Raw genomic sequence first — 19,337 nt, 5'->3', positions numbered from 1 at the left:
ACAAACATCTGAATCAAGGAAATAAAATTAAAAAGTGATGTTTCGGTCACATACGTCTTTATACGCTGCTGGTCATTTAAAGTTTTATTCCCTGCTCAGCAGGGAATAAAACTTATATATATATATACTGTATAAATAACTGTAAATATCTCATGACTTTAAACTTGTGAAAATCTAATTTTAACAGCCCCTCTGTATTCACAGTGATCCTTGGCTGGGATCACTGAACAGAACCCCAGCATCTCCAAAATAAACAGGAGACAAAGCCGAGCATGAAGCACAACATGGAGGTCTATCCTGTTTGTGATAGGACAAACACAAAGCAATGTGAACCGCTGTCTTTTATTTTAATCTTCAAGTATAATGTATCATCCTCATAATTAAGGTTAGTGCAGATTTTTGACTCATCATGACTCATTATTTTACTTTTTTATTTTTTATTAATGGATCTTCACCTTGACTGGTGACAGGGAAACTCAAGAATTCTGTCTTTTTCCAATTAGTGAATGCACCACATTATATATTTGCCAGGTGCTATAATGTGGAGCTAATCAACACAATAATAATTCAGTGAGGAAGTTGTTACTGAAGGAAGAAGTCACAGTTCGACATAAGTTTGTGATTTTCAGTGTTTTAAAATTAATGCAAATGAGAAGCAGAGACAGTAGATGCTATTTAAGAGGACACCGCTTTAAAGGTGGAATATAAATATATATTTATATTTTGTGTTAAAATACCAAACCTGTGCTTTACAGTAGGAGTCTCAAACTCATTGTCAATTTGGGCCACATCAGCATCTTGATTATCCTCAAAGGGATGCTTGTGGAAGAATATTGAGTTGTTGAAATTATCTATTAAACTGATGAAATATTACAGCTTTCTCTGCATTCAGAAAATACTTCTAAAAAGTAAAAATTACTTAGCATCCTTCCAGACTGATGTAATTTGGCACTACAAAAATAAAAACTGATTTGATTTGACTGATGCAATAATGTTTAAGCACAGAGCTGTTGTTTTCAGCTTCTATTTCAGTGGCCTGAGATGGTTACGGCAGGATGGATTTGACGTGACGAGACTTGAGTTTGATACATGTTTTACAGTGTATGCTCTCTCACAGGTGACTTAATATTGCCTGTGCGTCTACTACAAATGTTTAATGACTGGTGATGGCACAAAGGCTAGAAAGAAACATTCTTAATGGTGTAATTGTAGTGTTGCAACACAAACCTAAATCGTCCCAAATCAGTTTTGGCAGATGAAATGTAGAAAACTAGCCACAAAATGTCCACTTGGTTCATCTGTGATTTTAAATCTGCAGTCTTGTGAACCGATGTCCTTGATATGTATTAGTAAATTTCCTTAAGCAAATCCTTAAAATTTGAAAGCTGCAACCTGAAGTTAAAAATCCTATTGATGATTTTGACATAGTTCATCTGTTTAATCAAAGTTAACTAGCTGAAAAGAAAAGGGAAGAAAAAAAAAAGATGAATCCTGGTGAGTAAACCAACTGTTTGGTGCCATGCTCACCGTCTGGAGCAGCGGTGCGGGTCTGACTCTTCAGCCTCAGCGATGGTCTAAAGCGTGTGCGATCGTTGAAGCTCCAGCTTTTCTGCACTTTGGCGGGGCTCCCGCCCATTAGCTCACTGCTGCCCACCACCTCGTTGCCAGGGGAACAGCGCTGGCGGTCATTGATGGATGTCTGCCTACTCTTCATGCTCTGACCTCGAGGACTCGCCATCCGGACCCGCTCCTTAAAGCTTAGCTTTTGACTGAGGGGACGGCCAAAAGAAAAAAAAAAAAGAAAGAAAAAAAAACAGAAGAGAGGGTGGAGTAAGCTGATGGATTCAGAAAGAGAAACAGGAAAGCAAAGGAAAGATTTGAGATAAAAGAGGTGAGGTGACAGAAGTGTGTTTGGAAACAAGAAACAATGGATGCTGACTGCAATCATTTCTCCTCAGATAGTGAAAAAACGTTCAGGCGCAAAGAACAACACTCTCATCGTTTCCCTCTGACCAAAACCCATCCATCCAAACAACATGCCCAAAACTTTGAAACAGAGCCAGAAGGGCCGCCAAGCCACCAAAAAGTAAAAACCACCTCCTCTCTGGATCCTGAGGTGCCGCAAAGCGATGAGCTGATAATATATTCATCTATTCTCTTTTCAAAACAGACTTAATGAGATTTTTAAAGGTGATATGTAAAGCGTGGTACCATTAATACATCATCACCACATTCATTTTGAGTCCATATTAAACAAATTACACCAGTACTGAGAGAAGCTTGTTAAAACCTCACTATGATTTACTTTTATATCTTTTTTTATTCCCCTTGGTTGCTTATGAAGGTGTTTTTTTTGGGGGGGTTTTTTGCCAAAAGACAAAATCCTCCACGGACTGTTTTCATCTCTCAGTTAATCTTGCACCACTTGGAAGCAAAAAGCTCGGAGCATCAGCAACTTTAGACACAGAATACATTTTTTTCCCCCCACATTAGTCACATATTTATTAATTTATTGGTGTGAATGCAAAACATGAGTCATACTACACTTAATGAATAGAGACCAGCATGCAAAAAGAAAGACATATGCATTTTTTCCCCAGCATATCTTCTGCAGATGTGGTTAGAAGTTTACAAACACTTATTATTAGCATGAATGTTAATAATTTTAGGATTCTGATGATTCATTTGAACTCTTTCCCAGAGTGGAATGATTGTGAAACATTCAGTAGTTGTGGATGCATTCAGAGGCTCGTTTGTCAGATTAATAGTATCTTTTGAAAAAAAAAAAAAACCTTATAAAAAAAACATAACAGAAAGACTTGAAAACATAAAAAGTTTTTAATATTTAATTTATTCAATGTGAGTGTTATATGGGTATCTCAAAAAATTATTTTAAATCGATGTCAGAGAAATTCCCCCATATTCAAACTGGTGCATCCGATTCTTGCTGCTACTACATGCATGCCACTCTGGAAAAACATAGTTCAAATAAATAGTTAAAAACACAAGACATATTTAACATTCATTCCATCGTGAGGGTATATTAGCGTCTTACTGCATGCCGTTTGCCCTAAATCAACTAAACCTTCTCAGCCTCTCCATCTCTTGTGAGTTTTACTGGTTCATAATTCTGAACAGAAATTAGGAAATCAATAATGACAAAACTACATTTTTTACTACTACTACTACTTCTTTTTTTTCTTTTTTTTACCAAAAAAGGATGTGCTCCTAAAGATTGAAAACAAGACAGGCAGCCGTAAAGCAGGAAGCATGCAAACTGTTGAGTTGAGTCGACTGCTGTAACATCCCTGACCAGTTAATGGGTCAGGGATGTTACACATTGTTATATCACAACACAGTCACAATTTGAATCAACATCAAATTGATTCATTTGATGTTTTTGTTGTCTAGATGAGAACAGCTGATTATTTACAAAACTACCACAGCTGCATTAAAATGCCCAGAGGAGATCTTCTGCTGAGCTGCAGTGTCTCATGCAGAGATTATGAGGACATTCATGAGATTTCCAGCTTGTGGACAATGGTTTACAGTATTGAGTGAATTCTCACTTCTCTGTATTTCGCTGTTCATGTAATACTTAAAATTACATGAATTCAATTTGACATAAATTTGACCACTTTTTGAAGGCCTTTCAAATTGCTTTCATCCAGGAAAGCTTGTGTGTACATTCACAGTGCGCTCTCTCGGTCAAGGAAAATCGGATTTTACGTTTGGTTTTATGTTGATTTTTATGTTTTTGTCGGAATGTAAGGATTAGCTACAAACTTGTGTAGGAGTTGCCTGACTTACTGCTAAACAGACATGACCAGTCTGGAGGAGGATACAGTGTACTTAGAGACAGATGCTGACCCTGCAAGTTAGAGATGGACTCCTACGAACTTCCTTTTCAAAATTTGGTTTGAAAAAAAAAGAAAAAAAGTCTCCAAACTCAAATTTTTAGGGTAAAAACATGAGTTTAAAAGCCCTTAATTATCACCTCCAAATCGCTTAAATGTTATCCAATGGGTCCATGACAGTCAATGGGTTAAATGCAAGTACTGAGCGCAAAAATTCACTTTGAATTTATGGCAAATATGTCTAGGATTGAAGAAAGGAAGGAAAAGCAGATAAATAGAACATTAATGGGCTAAGTTTATGTCCTCTGTTTTCTATTCCCAGACCAGGAAAAAGCTAGGTGTGCTAGCGGTACCGACAGCTAGCGTCCCTCCTCCGAGGTCTGCTGTGAAACCTGTAGATGTAATCTGAGCTGTTAATGAAAATGACGGTGCATCCGATTGGTCAGTACAGCAGTGAGTTACCGTGGCAACCAAACATAAGCAAACTCAGAGGCCCTGCTGACCAAAGAGTTGATTTCTTAGTGAGCTGTGGGGGGTTTTACAGATACAGCTGCTACTCCCAATAAGTCTGTGATCTGTTAACGTCTAAAACGAAAACTCAACTTCATGGATGACTTCAAAACAAGAGCCCATCTCTTAGGTCTGTTTGAGGTTGTTGTTTAATTGCTTTCCTAATCCATAAAAGACACAACCGTCAAATACAAAATATCGTAGGTAGATGGTTTTTAGACCCAACACAATGTAATATTTGCTGCAGGTAGACGCAACACTCTGAAAGACCGTCAAAAAGTCTGGAGCACTACTGATTACGACCTCTGTTAAATGATTACAGGAAACTTTGGCTCTGAAAAAGCTAAGCATGTGTGAGTTCTTTTGCAGCTTTGACACGATGCTGTAAATGACATAAAATGCACTTATTGATGAAAGAAAAGAAATATATAAAATAAAGGGGAATTTAGATTTTGACTTTAAAACTTTGGTCAAAATATTGGGAATAAAATAAGCCTCCAAGTATAAAATTATAAAAAGATAATGACAAGCATTATTCTGGTTCTGATGTAATTCCCCTTTAAATTGTAACTTGGAACCAAGGTCTCGTTTGCATTCAGCAGGCAGCAGGCAGAAGTAGCTGTCTCAGACAAAATTTTTATTTATTTTTTTATCATAAAAGAAGGGACCAAGAGGATTTGTATGAGGAAGGTTTTTTTTTTGTTCTCCTTCATGCTATTAGTCAATCGTTCGCATGATATTCTGGGCTTAGGCCAGGCCAGAGAAGATGCTACTGTAAATACCTCCTATATTTCCGAGAACACTTTCTGAAGAGTCCCCCATTAGTTAGACCCTTACTAAAGGAGAGAGAGAGAGAATAGGAAAGGGAAAGGGATAAGGAGGAAGAGGAATTGAGCTGAACGAGGTCAGAGACTTTGCTTTCAGGACTGACACACACTCAACACTCACAGAAGGGCAGAGGACACGTTTCAAAGAGGAAAAGCTAAACGGATAGCGGCATACACACCTGAGCTCAAGAACCTCTCAAGTTGGGATGAAATACATGGTTAATGCATTTTCCTGACACCGAATCTATTTTCTCAGCCAAAGGTTTTGGACTATTTTTCTTTCCTGTCACAGGATGGCTCAGAATGATCCTAATTCTGTCTTTTAAGTGTACTTATCTGCTTAAGCTACACATCACTACATTTGATTTGGACCAGCACATGCACTAGCCCGTAATTACAGAAAAAAAACAACTTTTATATGTTCTAATAAGGATATTAGATGGGGGACAAAGCAAAGGTAAGGCGTTCTGGTCACAGGTCGTAATGAACGTGGAAGAGGTTAGAGTTGTGAGAAAGACACGCACAGAGACACTTTTTAAATTAATAGGAGGATGAATGGAGCTGAAGACTTGACTCGAGTCAAGAATCTGCCCTACAATTACACCTGGAGCTTTCATTTAGAATGGCTTGATCAAAGTCCAAAGTTCACGAGACATTCTCCAAAAGAGATGTAGCTGAAATCAGGCGAAGTTGGGTTAGCAAAACGCTGACTCAAGAAGGCTGAATAGAAATCCAATACAGCACATTTCTTTATTAGTCAAACAATCTTAAAAACCATCCGTCTCGCTAATTTGACGTCTCCGTGACGTAAAGCTTTTGCGTCGGTCTGTCGCATTAACATTCCAATGAAATAAATCAAAGTTTGGGATCGTGTCGTGACAGAACATGGAAAAAGAAAAAGAAAATCAAGGAGTATGGATACTTTGGAAGGCACTGCTGTTTGAACAAATTTCTCACTATCTGTCAAACAAAAAGCTGAAAAATGTGTTGTGTTCATGTTCGGTTTGGCCGGTTTTAGATTAAATGTGACATGTTTGATAGCCTTATTTGCTTAGCTTGGAGTGAAAGCTGTTATCCGAGCCACACTGCCAAACAAATAGCTTGAAACCTGCAGGACTTTGACATAACAAACCAGATAGTCCGCTACAGCTTTAAGCATTTGCAGATAGCATCCAGATTGAAAGCAACTAAAGAGACAAGTTAATTTCACGAATTGTTTATTGGTCAATGTTTTTATTTTCTTGATTTTCCACATCATAGGGGCTGAATTAAACTTAAGTGCGCCACAAAAGGCAAGCCAGCTCAACATACCCCACCTGTCTACACTCATAACCCGAAGAGCAAACTCCGTTATCCTTCATCTCACGCTGCCAAAACACAACTCACTTACACACAGCTTGATATCCGCTGCAGCACTTTGCGGTGCGCCGAGCGTTTACAACTGCTGGTGTTTACAGGTCTGCTAAACGAACATCACAGGCCGTTTACCACGGCACCTACCGCCGTCGAGCTGCCGAGAGTCGACAGTCTGTAAAACCGCTAATAACGCCAAAGCTTTACGTATTCCCTCGGTAAAAAGGGCAGCGTGGAGAAAAGAAAACAGTGTCATAAAAGTGCGGGTAATTATGATTTAACAAGTGTAAATTGGACTTGGCTGCAGCAAAAAGTTTCTAAGAAAGGAAAACATAATTACGCTAAGTCGTTGAAGCAGAAGGATTTCTGGGGAATAGCTGTTGTGGAAGCGACAAAGCCTAATTAAGTCCTATTTTGTTGAAGAATGAGACGTACGATTGTGTGGTTGGCAGAGAGCGCAAACGGATTCTTTTTCACTTGCGTATGTGTGCGGCGGTTTCCAGTTTAAATGCAGATGAAGCTGCTGGCTCAACATAAGGCCTCCAAATGTTGACAAAGAGACGCTGCACTGTAAAAACTATACTAGCGTAATTAAACTCACAAATCTCAGTTGTTTTTTTTAACTCCTCTTGTTCTTGAATCCCCTTTCTCTCGTTTCCCTCCCCCTTTCTTCAGAGTTAGTCAGTCGCCGCTAGACTTTGTGTTTGATGAGTTATATAAATACCATCTCAATGGAAAAAGTGTGTAATGGTACAGACATGGTACAGACTTCTGTCTTTGAAGGCATGTGATAAAGAATAAAGGAACAAACACGCACACACACACACGTTACGTCTTTCTATCTTCATAAGAACTTTGCATTGAAACCATTAGCAGCACATGGATAACTCTAAACTCAGTTCATGCTTTAATCCTGAACCTGGTGCTTAACCCTAAGCATCATGTCTTCTTTTGGGGCAGCGGGTCCTCACAGTATGATATTTGCTGGATAAACAAATATTACAGAGTAAAAGATGAGAAATGCTCAAACACACTCACGCAGCAAAGACAACAATCGACCTTGTAGAGGTGAAGGGTCAAGTCAAGGAAGGGAAGAGGAGAGAAAGATTTAAAAACTGAAAAAGATAAAGTTCAACATGAAAATTATATCACAGGACAGAAGCATACTGCATCTTCACCCAATGTTGCTCTACAGCACATGTCGCACTTCATCTGCACTATTGCAAGTGACTCAAAATACTATTGGCTTTTTTTCTTGGTGCATGTTCAACTGTATGCAGTGGAATGTATTGTATCTATGAGCTGGAAGAAGACAGAAACCAGCTATACTAAGCACAGAAATAAAAAGAAAGAGAGATCTTAACATCTTTGATTAACCTTTATCAAAATAAACCTGCTGATTTGGCCTTTTTACTTTGTGTATTCCAACACAAAGTAAAAAAAAAAGCTATTATAACGCTTTGCAAACCGAAACTTTTTTCCCCTCTCGTTCAGCGAAGCAACAGTATTATCTGAAGTTGCACCAAGAATATGATTAGTAACCATAACCGGTTGATTTTCTGCTTTAATCTTAAACATGTGATCATTTTGTGGTTGGTGAACGCCTAACAACAACTTCCAGGTTTCAAGTTCTTCCTGACAGAAAACCCAAATTCAGCAGATTTTAATGCCAGTGATGAGTGAGGAGGCTAATTTTCTTATAGCATGTTGAGAGATGACTGTGATTTGTGGAGGCTGTGAGAGAGCAAGAGAGAGCTAGACTTTCAGCAAATAACAGGGAGTCCTTGTGTAACAGACTGAGCTTGTTCTGTATTATCCTTCAGAGCGTTTAACCTGCCTGTCATGGAATATGCTGGATTTGAAATGCAAAAAACTAAAGAAATTATCTTTATGTTACTGAAGAAGTACCATAAGATGTCAACTTTTGTCTCTGCTTTCAATAAGTAAAATGTTCTATTTGTAACTTAGTGGTTGCTCACAATAAGAGACAAATAAAATATTTTAAAATCAGTTTTCAGACTTTCTGTCACAGTTCTTGTAGTGAAATTAGAATAAGCCAACATCAGAATTGACAGGTTGATGTTGACTAGTAAATCTCTATTTATATCTTTTTTGTCTATTATTTTCGGTTGATATTCTCTGTAGCATGAACATGGCTATTATAACGCTTTGCAAAATCAGCAGAGGTTCAAATGTTTATTTCCACGACAGTAAATGTCAACAAGCTAACAAATAAATATGAGCCATAGCGCACACTTCAGAATGAGAGATGAATACGGCAACAAATATGCAAAGAGCCCAGAAAACCAGAGGAAAGTACATAAAAAATTACGACACAGCATCAGCACTAATCTGAGTTTTACTGCATGTTCAGTGTCTGTGTGGTTTTATGCGTACAAACTGAGAGTCATACAAACCTGTAGGCAGTCTCGCCCTGCTCTTTCCTTCAGTGGTTAGTGGGACACAGGAGGAGGAGACAAAGGGAGAGAAATCAGTTTTCAAGCAGAATAAAATTGTACGGATATTTCCATCAATGGTTAGGGAAGGCATCCAGCCAAAACAACTTCACAACCAGCTTTCATCAAAGCACATGCAAGCTGTCGCCATGCACAGCAAAGTTCAGCATCAGCTCAGAGAAAGACCACAGACCCAGTGACGGCCCTGCAGTGTTGTCATAGGAGTGCCCAGAGCAGGACAGTAAGAATTTAAGAGAGCCACAACAAAAAATATATATCTACTTATTTATTTTGACACCTTTTTGATTTATTTTTAATTTTATGATTTATTTTGGGGGTTTCACATTATCTATTGATTGAACATGTATGCCTTTCAATGACTTGAACATAATTCTCTTGGGGAGCCAACAGGAGCCCAACATTTTTCAAGAGGGGGGGATGGTCCCCTTGATCCCATCCCTTAGGGGTGCCTCTGCAAAAACCTTTTAAATGATTCATTATACAAGTTTTTTTCTTGTTGTGTATAATTTGTGTCTTTGTGAAGCATTAAGTCAGTCATTGACTGAGCATGTAAATTGGATTAAACTCTGAATATTAATGTGTTGCTACTTTGCAAATGTATTCACGCATAAGGAATTTTTGCACATTTTGTTTTGTTTTCATTGGGATCTTAAGTGATGCACCAAATTCAAAGAGCTGCATAATAATGACGCTGATTGTGTATGAATGGATAAAATACAAAACGTGTGGCATGTGTTCATGTCAAGCACTTTGCTGCACTTTGTACTCTAATTTAGAGTTAAATTTGGATTCTGACATATTTTGATGCAGTGGTTCATTCTGGAAGACCCTCTTGGCTGCTTCTCTGATATATATTGAAGAAATTCATTGTTGTCATCCTTTGTCTATTTTGAGGTTCTCAAAGGTTTAGAATATTGTTTTACAGCCCAACTTTTTTTTGTTGTCTACCAAAACTTTGAGGCCCTATAGAGGTGTCAAATTTAAAGTAACTTAAGAGAAATGCATGCCACACATTTCAGACTTAAGGTTTTAAAACAAAATAAAATCAGCGCACTTTTATCCTTTCACGTTTGTACCATGCACTAGTTTGTCTTGGTCTAAATAAATATATTTTTGGGAAATCTTAGATGACCTAAATTTGTAGCCATTTTATTTAAAAAAAAACTTTTAAAATAGGTTTTCAATGTTGAAGTTAAAAGTATCAACAGAAAACCTGATGCCTCAGCAGGTCACTGGTCAGCTTCGAAGTTAGAAGAAGGCTGCAAGTTGTACATGCCAAGCAAAACAAGCCTGATTTAGGAGAAAAATGTTAAAAGGTACAGAAATGGTTAGAACTTTTTATAAAGAAGCAGTCAACTGAAAGCAGAAACAGCATCAGCAGGGACAGACGGACATCAGTTGAGGAGCAGGAAACGATGGAAAAGGGGGCTAAACAGCAGCGGCCATGTTTGTAAGTCTGTAAGTTGTTACCTACTTGGCGGGGCTGCAGGTATGCAACGCCTTCAAATGAGGCGTCCAGGTAGCAATAGAAACCGAGTTCTCATCAGCAGCATAACTACGCCAGACACACTACGTGCAAAGTTGACAGGATAAATAATTGTAAAAGAAACGATCAATGGAATGTGGGGAGGAAAATAAAAACGGGTGGGATTGCATAAGTTGGGAACGACATGAGAGAATGATGATGAGGGGGGGAAGGGAACAAAACAAGGAAAAAAACAAAAGAAAATCTTTGTTAGTTTTTTTTTTTGGTAGTGCTGATGCAGTGTTGTAGGGTGCTGGAGGGTAGGTGGGGCGGTGATGGTGGTGCTGGTGGAGGGGATACATGCCTGAGGGGGGGGAGGGCGCTTTGGTAGTGATGCCAAGTGGCTCTGAGGTAGGGACGAGCGCCGTCGGTGGAGTACAGACGCCAAGCCGCCTGAGTTGGGTGCGGGGGAGGGATCAGAGATGGACAGGACACACACATTCATGTGGAACACACAGAAAAACACCACACATTAGGGCAAAAAAAAAAAAACACAGTGAGGGGAAGGAACGGAAATTAATGTGAACATTTGACATACAGGGATGTAACTTGCTGGCAGCAAACAGGAGGTCTGAAATATCCAAGAAGTTTTCAAAACAAGGAGCTTCTCTGATTTGACGAGCCAAACAGAAACCGATACCCCGGCCTCCTTTTTCTGCGTCGTCAGCATTTCAAACACGCAGAGTTTACGTTCGGACAAATTTGAAGCCAAACAGTGCACATGATCAAAAAGTATGATCGAGCACAAGCCAGAGGCTTCAATATCAGTGAGAGAAAATACTCAGTTCGCATTACGGAAGCAAGAAATGTTATTTTTTTAAAAGCTAACGATTCTATGTTTTAGTCTGACACAGGATATACTTGTTCTATTTTGTCCTTCCTGTAAACTGTCTGTTCGTTTAACACACATTTGTTTTCCATTTTTTATTACACGAGTCAGTTTTGAAAAATCCCTCATACTTTTGTTCTACAATTGCAGCTCTGAAGACTTTGTTTTAGGCTTAACAACAATTGAGTGAACATCTTTGATGCTGTTTTGAAAATTAGTTATTTTCTACAACCATCAAACTGCTGGAAAGTTGCTTTTATGTTCAAAGATTGTTGCATTTAAGTTTACACAAATGAGGTTTTATGTTTTATATATATAAGTATATATATAAAATATATATACTTTCAAACATGTTCTTTCTGCACTTGAATGTCTACAATTTGGGAAAATGTGCTATTGGATAGTGTTGCTAACAACTGTTAGCACAGAATCAAATAGAAAATCTCTGTTTTCCAAACTGCAACAAACAAACAAACAAAAAAAACCTTCTCAAGTTGCTATATAGTTCCCAATATGAATTTGATTCAATAAAAAATCTGTCTTTGTTCATTTTAAACAAAGACAAAGCGATTCTGGAGTTCACGTTTTAAACGGTCTAGCATCCTCTCTTATTAAAGATCAGCACAATTAAAGTCAGTAAGTGTAGTCTTACAGTACTGTAAGGCCTTACTGTAAGACTTTTAAAAGGCTGCCAACATTTCCAAACCCATTATACTTCGCAATGTGCAAAGGTTAAAAGCTCTAAAGATTAAAACAGAGCAACTTTGCTGCACTAAACACAGCATTCTTGGCGTCTACTAACGTCTGCTAAAGTCAATTTGATTGTCTGTCAATTCGACAAAATGTCTCCAAGGTACTGACAGCCTGTGCAGATGGGTCCTGTGAGGATCCGAAATAAACTAAACTGTATAAAGGGTAAAAAGGAAATCAATGAACAGCATTTGGGGAAGTCTAGCTGACTCTTGTTAGCCTAAATGTAACCTGTGACCTCGGCGGAAAGTACTGGTTTTTCATTTCCAAACACCTCTCTGATATTGAGAATAATAAGTTTTGGGTTAGCTTCCCTCAGGAACAACTTCCACACCAAAGAGTTTTATTTTTAGTGCAATCTGTTGCTTCTGAGGCGTGATGTATTCAGTGATTGACAAAGGATTGGATTTTTGAGTTTCAAGCTGAAGAATTATTTAATTTCAATCATGAGACAATTTCTCGGTGTACATGTACTTATGGTTCTCATAAAGAAAATTGGCTAAATTGTCAGATCAGCACAAAAAGAAAAGCATTTCCACCAAAAACAAAACTAATCAAAGGTTACAATTTGTCGTAGCATCAGCTCCTTGAGGAACTTCTTTGACTCTACAGGCCTAAATTTGAATAAAATGTTGCAAGCCGTTTTATAGAAATAAACATAATCCATCACAAGGTTTGCATTTTTTGTTTTTATTAAATTGAGATTTAATATTTTACTTAAAGATTACTTAACCTCCTTATTGGTGCCAAGTAAGGTTACAAGATTGGTGTCAAAAAATTTTTGACAGACGTGTTTGAAATTAACACTGGAGTCCTACCAAAGACGGAGCCAGTTTGAAATGACTTTGGAGATTTTGCTCTGAAACTCCGTTTTAAAGAAAGCAGAAGTGGTGCAGCAGTAGTTCTTTTTTTAAAATGGATCGACTGCTGTGACCTGAAACCAGTGGTAATTTCCTGCCCTGCATGCAGACGACAACGACGGCAACAACACAGAACCAACAGCTATTTAAAGGTGGGAGAGATGTGTGAAATGGTGGAGTGCACAGACACGGTGACAATATCATTCACATATTTAACAGCTTCCATGTCTCCTTCTGAAGGGTACCTGTTGAAGAAAATATTAAGCGCTTAGCAAAACGTCAGGCAGCCGGACAGAGCTAGTAAAACAAACAGCTGTCCAGTTGGGATGGAAATTAATCAGTTATTCTTGTGGGCCGTTTTGGTAAAGACGTGTAAAAAATCTGAACAAAACTTCATCTATCATTGTTATAGTAGGAATTAATTACACTTAAGTACATTTATTCAGTGGGGGAAAGTCTCAGGCTTGGAAGTTTATCTCTTTTCAAACTTTGGGAGGCACCTGGGGTGTCAACTCAGGTTCCAGTGGTGGCCAACGCTGCCCTGGCTGCAACTCCTCTAGCTCTGGCCCTGCTTTACTGGCTCTTTCAGTAGGATAGTGATCTAAACCATAGGGCTAAATAAAATGTGATATGGGTCATCTCAGTTTGGTGACCTCAATCTGGACGCCTGGGAGTGAACAAGAAGACATTCTTGATGCTGTTAATATTTTGCAAGAATGAGTGATCGATAGAAACCTCTCCGAGGTATCTATGATGAAACTACAGAAAGATATGTACTTATTAGATGAATACATTTATTTTTTTCCCCACTGAATAAATTTACTCAGATTAAACAATAGATTTTTTTCATTTTCAGGCTGAGATTCCGCTAGTGTAATAAAATTTACCTTTTTTTTTTTAAGGTTTTTTAGACATTTTTACCAGATTTAGAAACAAGTATTCTTGGTGTTGGATGCATGTTGTTATCTTTTGACAGTGCTGAGCATCATGACCTGCTGCACAGATAGTAAAGAAACAGTTTAGCCATTCAGATTTTCAGTCACTTTACCAGACAGATCACTTCAAAACATGAGGCAAACGTGTTCTACAAAAGAAAGGAGGTACGACAGAACATACAGATGATGCCAGACACACTAAAACAAGTTCACATGTAGAAAAAACAAACAAACACTGAAACAGAGAAAGTCTGCTGCTTTCTGCTGACACCCCACAGCAGATGTTTATTTTTTTCCCCCATCGGAGAGCAAGTTCCCCCAATGAGTGACAATGAGTGACAGTCTAGGAGAGCGTCTGCCTGAGGGGAATGATCGCCATGGAAACGGCTCATAAATCCTTGCATCGTGTGTTGCTGTTGGCCCCGAGATACGACACCGTGCCTCAGCCTGACCCGCCACACGACGCCGTCAGCTGGATGCGCTGACGGCCCGAAGAAGGCCAGAAGACACGGACAGGCTCACTGAGAGCAAGCGCTTCATTAGACGCCGCTACATTTCCCCGCAGTGGATGCCGCCATCCCAACGTGAAAACACAAAACAAAGAAAGAGAACAGCTAAGGCAGTCGAAACGGACGAGTGGAGTTTTCCGGATAAAGCGAAAGAAAGACATCTGTGTTTACGCCAGACCTCCAACGCTAAAAGTGCTGCTGGGAAGTGAAGAATCCAGTGGGTAAGAAACGTCTTTGTTGACCGTGTGCGTTCATACCTGGATGAGGCTGGCAGCTGGATTCCTCCTTTTTTCAAAGTGCTTCTGGCGGTGCTGTTCCTGCACCTTCAGGGCAAAACCTGACCCCAGGATGCCCTGCCAGGCAACAATCCACACCGCAACAACAGGAAATGATTAAAAAAAAAAAGAAGAAGAAAATGAAGATATGAAAATGACAACGCATTAACTCTTGAAGTTTGTTTACTCACAGCAGGCAAAGCAAAGAACGAGATCCCAAGCAGAGCAAAACCGGCTGACAGTAACCGGCCGGTCCAGGTTTGCGGCGTCTTGTCGCCGTAGCCAATTGTTGTTAAGGTGATCTGAAAGGTCAAAGTTACATAGTCAGGTGTGTTTGGTCTGGAACACGTTCAGATTTCAAATTTGAAAAACTTGACCAAAAATGTAGAGGAACCCATTTCCCGACACTTTTAGGGTTTATCTCTGTCACAGTTTTATCAGGTCGTGACGTCAGCAGTTAGAGTTGCTATCAAACATTATATTAGAAAAAGATAGGCGAGGGAAACCCAAGTCAGTTTTGTAATAGCGACAGCTGAAAAAAAAAAAATCTTATTGAAATTTCAGACAACATACAAAAAGTCCAACTCAGTTTTTAATCTCTAAATGAAGAGTTAAATCTCCGACTTAAGATTTGTTCAGTCTGGATAAAAACATGGCTTTCACTTCACCAGGTTTCTGCAGTTTATTTAGTTACAGCTTTATGCAAAAACAAAGACGTTTAATATGGCAGAAAATATCAGATTAAGGCAAAAATATGGACAAGGAACATATGCACAACATTAATTTTAATCACACAATCTGTCAGTTTACTCTCGCACTTGCAGCGAATATGCAAAAAAATAAATCCCGCCTTACTCTCCAGGCACAACTTTTAATAGAGTAACATTATGAAGATGTCCGTATCCGATCTCAAGCGTTACCTCAGGGTTCTGATCTCAGCTTTTTCAAACAACACTCACCAGGTGTCCCTGACAAAACTTTTTCTCCAGCACATTGTTTGCATAATATGTGACAATTTTTAACAATCAGGGCCTTTTTTTGGGTGCTTAGCAATCGAAACGTCATCATGTGGTTTTGCTGATCTTATTTTAGGTTTGCTTAGAGTCTCTGCCTTGTTCGTCCTCTACTAAGGATGTTTCCAGTGGGGAAGACGGAGGAGCCGCCCGGGCGCGTCTGTGTCCTGTCACCCACTCTGCCTGCTGCTGCGCCGCCTGGATAAACACACCCTGCTCTGGATGGACTCTGGGTCAGTTCATTCCTTCATCAACTTACAAACCCATTTCAAACCCATGCATGGTCATTTCACGCCTAATCCATAAGAAAACATCTTATAATATGTATTTCATTTTAGTTAGATTCTTTCATTAATTACGGAGAAACAGTCAAAAAATGCTGAAATATCATGTTACAATTACATTAATTGTTTATAATGCTCTGAAAACGTTTAATTATACTTTATTGCCCTTTATTTTATTTCTTATTATTGATTTTCAAAGTTGACTGCCCACAATGACCGTGGTGAAACAGTTTTCCTGTAATGGTAAGTTATTTCTCCACCGCTAGCACATTTAGCAGCACATACATAAGGATGACTGACAGAGTTAAGACCCTCCTCTTAGCTCTGATTGGTTGTTTCTGACTGACAGCAGTTGCATTTCTGCAGATGGCAGTGGGATCACAAGGAGAAGGCAGAGGAGATACATTTTTTACACTGATTTTCTGTCATGTTTAACTATTATGACATAGTTTTAATAAATATGTTATTAAAAAAATGTCTTATAAAAATTACGTCACGGTTGGGACATGTCTAATATATATTTATATACTACTAGGCTCATGTCTTCTAAACTGCTTGATAGAAAATATTGGCAAAAATAAAAAGAGCAGAAGACAAAAGTTTTAAATTCACCGAATTGTAAAAAGCAAAAGAAAATATGTCCCTTTTGTTGTCCTGCCACAACTCAATTCTCTTCATGCAAAGGCTCACTGAGTTTTTGAAGAACACAGAAAAATATATATAAGAGGATGAATCACTGCTGTCAAAAAATATAAAGTAAATACAAATTCCGAGAATCTCCTTGAACTGTTTTCTGTGAAATTACTTCCCTTCAGCTGTCGGATTGCACAGAATAAGCCATATGAGAGCTCTTTCAAAATGGTTGCAAGATTTATTGCATTTCCTAACCCATCGCTCAGAAGCATTTCAGAACCTTGATCTATTAGAGATTGAATAGAGGATGTAGATGTCTTTTAAAGCCTGTTTCTACGCCATTAAGATTCATATTTCGAACGCAGCAGAAGTCACAATAAAAGCTCCATCAATGTGAAGGACAAGCATCCTCTCAGACATCAACAATAAAAAGCAATTCCTGAACCCGTGTGCCCAGCAGCGACGGCTCACAGTTTTCTCTTCCGACAGCTTTTGTGCAGACTCGTACATCTCCGAGGCTTTATGTGGCCAAGCTTCAGCTTTGCACATTTTTTTCTTATTTATATATATATAAAATAGCTTTTAGTATCTAGGAGAAAACCAGGAGGCTCCAAGCTGTCACAGCACAGGAACAGTGTCTGTTAGTGTCGATGCCAGAAGCCTCTCAGGCCTACTTCACCTGGCAGCAGGACAAGATTGAATTTATTGATCGGTCAGTTTCTTGTTTGTGTCTTGTCTGCTTCCACGCTTTCACAGGAGGATATAGGAGGAAACAGTGCGGTGCGGCCAGCCGAGCGTGACTACAGAAAAAAAAAGAAAAAAAAAAGAAAAAAAAGAGAAACACACCTTCGTGGTGGTTTCTGGTGTTATAAGGGTCACAGTGGAAGTGAAAATGGAAATGTAGCACTGTTGTCAAAAAATGCAGCCCAGCATTACTGGATTGTTTTTTTTTTTGTTTTTTTTTTAAAGTGCCTCATTTTCCGGCAATTTAAAAGGGCCAGAGTTAAGTAATAATAAACAATATATGAGGCTTTTAGATTTCAGTTTTAATTCTCATATTTGAAACTGAAAGTTTACATAATACTGTTGAAATTAATCTTTTTTTTTTCTGTTGCCAATATACAATAAATATAACTCAGATTTTCCTCCTTCAAGCCAGTTAGTAATAACAAAATATTTAATATTTGATCAATACCAGATTAACCAGAAAATCATATTTTTCTGAGATATTTTTCTCACTTTCTTCAAATTTAGAAACGTACATACACACCTTTGGTGTTGGGAATTAAAAAGTGGCTTTTAAACTTCATGACTATTATATCTTGGCTGTCCTTTCTCGTGACAGTAAAGTTTACAGTTATTGTTTAAATTCCAATTCAAAAATACTTTATTGATCCCAAAGGGAAATTTAATAATTCACAGAAATTCTTGGCTCATTTCTCAAGCCACTTTTGACAAATTTGGTGTTTTTCTCAGTGTCGGTGCTCATTTGTTTCAACTTCCCAAAATCCCAAAATGTTGCTTCAACATTTCTTTATAATATTCTTTATTCACGATGTCATCCCATTGATTTTAGTTTCAGACCACAAAACCGTTCTCCAAAAATTAAGCGTATTTTCCCAAAATGTAAGGTTTTTATCCCCTAGGGCAATTCTAAACTATAATCTGACATTTTATGTTGCTTTTGGAGCAACGGCTTCTTCCTTTCTGATTGGCCTTTCAACCCATGTTTTTACAGGACTTGTTTCAATCTGAATAATGCATATTTTGCTACAAAACACTTTAAATTCTGGGGCCCATCTCTGGACATTTTCAATGTTTTTATGCTTATTTAATAATAACACCTTCTGTTTTTGACACCTTGCCAGATTTTCTATAATTTTTCCTTGATTTTATACAAAGACTAATTATATTTGAGGTTTTGCCTTGAAAAGTTTAGGTTTGGTTGGATTTAATGTCAGAGAGTGAGGAATTAAAAGCCTTGGTCCCGTATATTATGCTGAATGTCAAAAAGTATCACAGAATGCACGACGCCACAAAGAGGCTCTTGCATATCTTAATCAGTTAAAAGGAGACATACTCAGTCATATCAGATGTAAAAATCCTATGAAATGTAAGCCTTACTCCCCTGCTGAGTTTTAAAACAGCGTCTCTGGGACAGTGTGACATTCACAGAGACGGTTGTGTGTGTCTGATGTGTGTCCTTACCGTGCCCCACCACAGAGCATCAGCGTACGTGTCAAACTCCTTGTTGAACTCTTTCTCCACAAGATAGACCAGGAAAGAGGAGAAGATAAGCACCAGGAACCCGATGTACCAAGCAGTCACCAGCTCCTGCAAGCAGACGTTGGAACAATCCAGAGTTAAGAGAGAAAAATTACCTTTAACGCTCCAAGACCTTTAATTTTGTCCTTTGACAGGAAAGTGGCAAACAGTCCCTGAAGGATTATTAATTGTTTGCAAATGGAAAAAAAAGTTTACAGTAATTGAGCTTTTTTTTTTTTTTTGAAAATAAATTGGCAAAAGCAAAACAAATGGACATCATGGGCTGTGATCCCGTAATGAGGTATTCAAAAAAATTAATTCAAATAAGTCTCCAGCCTAAACAAAATGATTAGATGGCATTGTATGGTGACATACATCCTGTGACTGTGTTATCTGCGCTTCTTCTTTCATCGATTGTGAATATACATACATATA

The 19,337-nt window shown here is 38.4% G+C and overlaps 1 protein-coding gene across 5 annotated transcripts in view; it reads right to left on the bottom strand.

Annotated features, from left to right (window-relative positions):
- kcnq5a (potassium voltage-gated channel, KQT-like subfamily, member 5a) overlaps positions 1-19,337 on the bottom strand; it is a 129,489-nt gene that overhangs the window by 12,928 nt on the left and 97,224 nt on the right. For 2 of the 5 annotated variants that reach the window (XM_008428853.2, XM_008428850.2), the window contains exons 5-11: positions 18,846-18,971; positions 14,899-15,009; positions 14,690-14,785; positions 10,854-10,942; positions 8,965-8,991; positions 5,150-5,203; positions 1,528-1,769 (exon numbers count right to left, since the gene is read on the bottom strand). In XM_008428853.2, coding sequence (XP_008427075.1) covers positions 1,528-1,769; positions 5,150-5,203; positions 8,965-8,991; positions 10,854-10,942; positions 14,690-14,785; positions 14,899-15,009; positions 18,846-18,971 — 745 coding nt within the window. Of the gene's footprint in view, positions 1-1,527; positions 1,770-5,149; positions 5,204-8,964; positions 8,992-10,498; positions 10,594-10,853; positions 10,943-14,689; positions 14,786-14,898; positions 15,010-18,845; positions 18,972-19,337 lie in introns of all 5 variants that reach the window. The other 3 variants (XM_017309171.1, XM_008428851.2, XM_017309172.1) reach the window with 3 other exon arrangements.

Source organism: Poecilia reticulata, linkage group LG15, assembly GCF_000633615.1.
Source record: "Poecilia reticulata strain Guanapo linkage group LG15, Guppy_female_1.0+MT, whole genome shotgun sequence".
In the NCBI taxonomy this organism is placed as follows: domain Eukaryota; kingdom Metazoa; phylum Chordata; class Actinopteri; order Cyprinodontiformes; family Poeciliidae; genus Poecilia; species Poecilia reticulata.
Note: the sequence above shows the minus strand (reverse complement) of the source record. Positions and strands in the feature narration are given on the sequence as shown.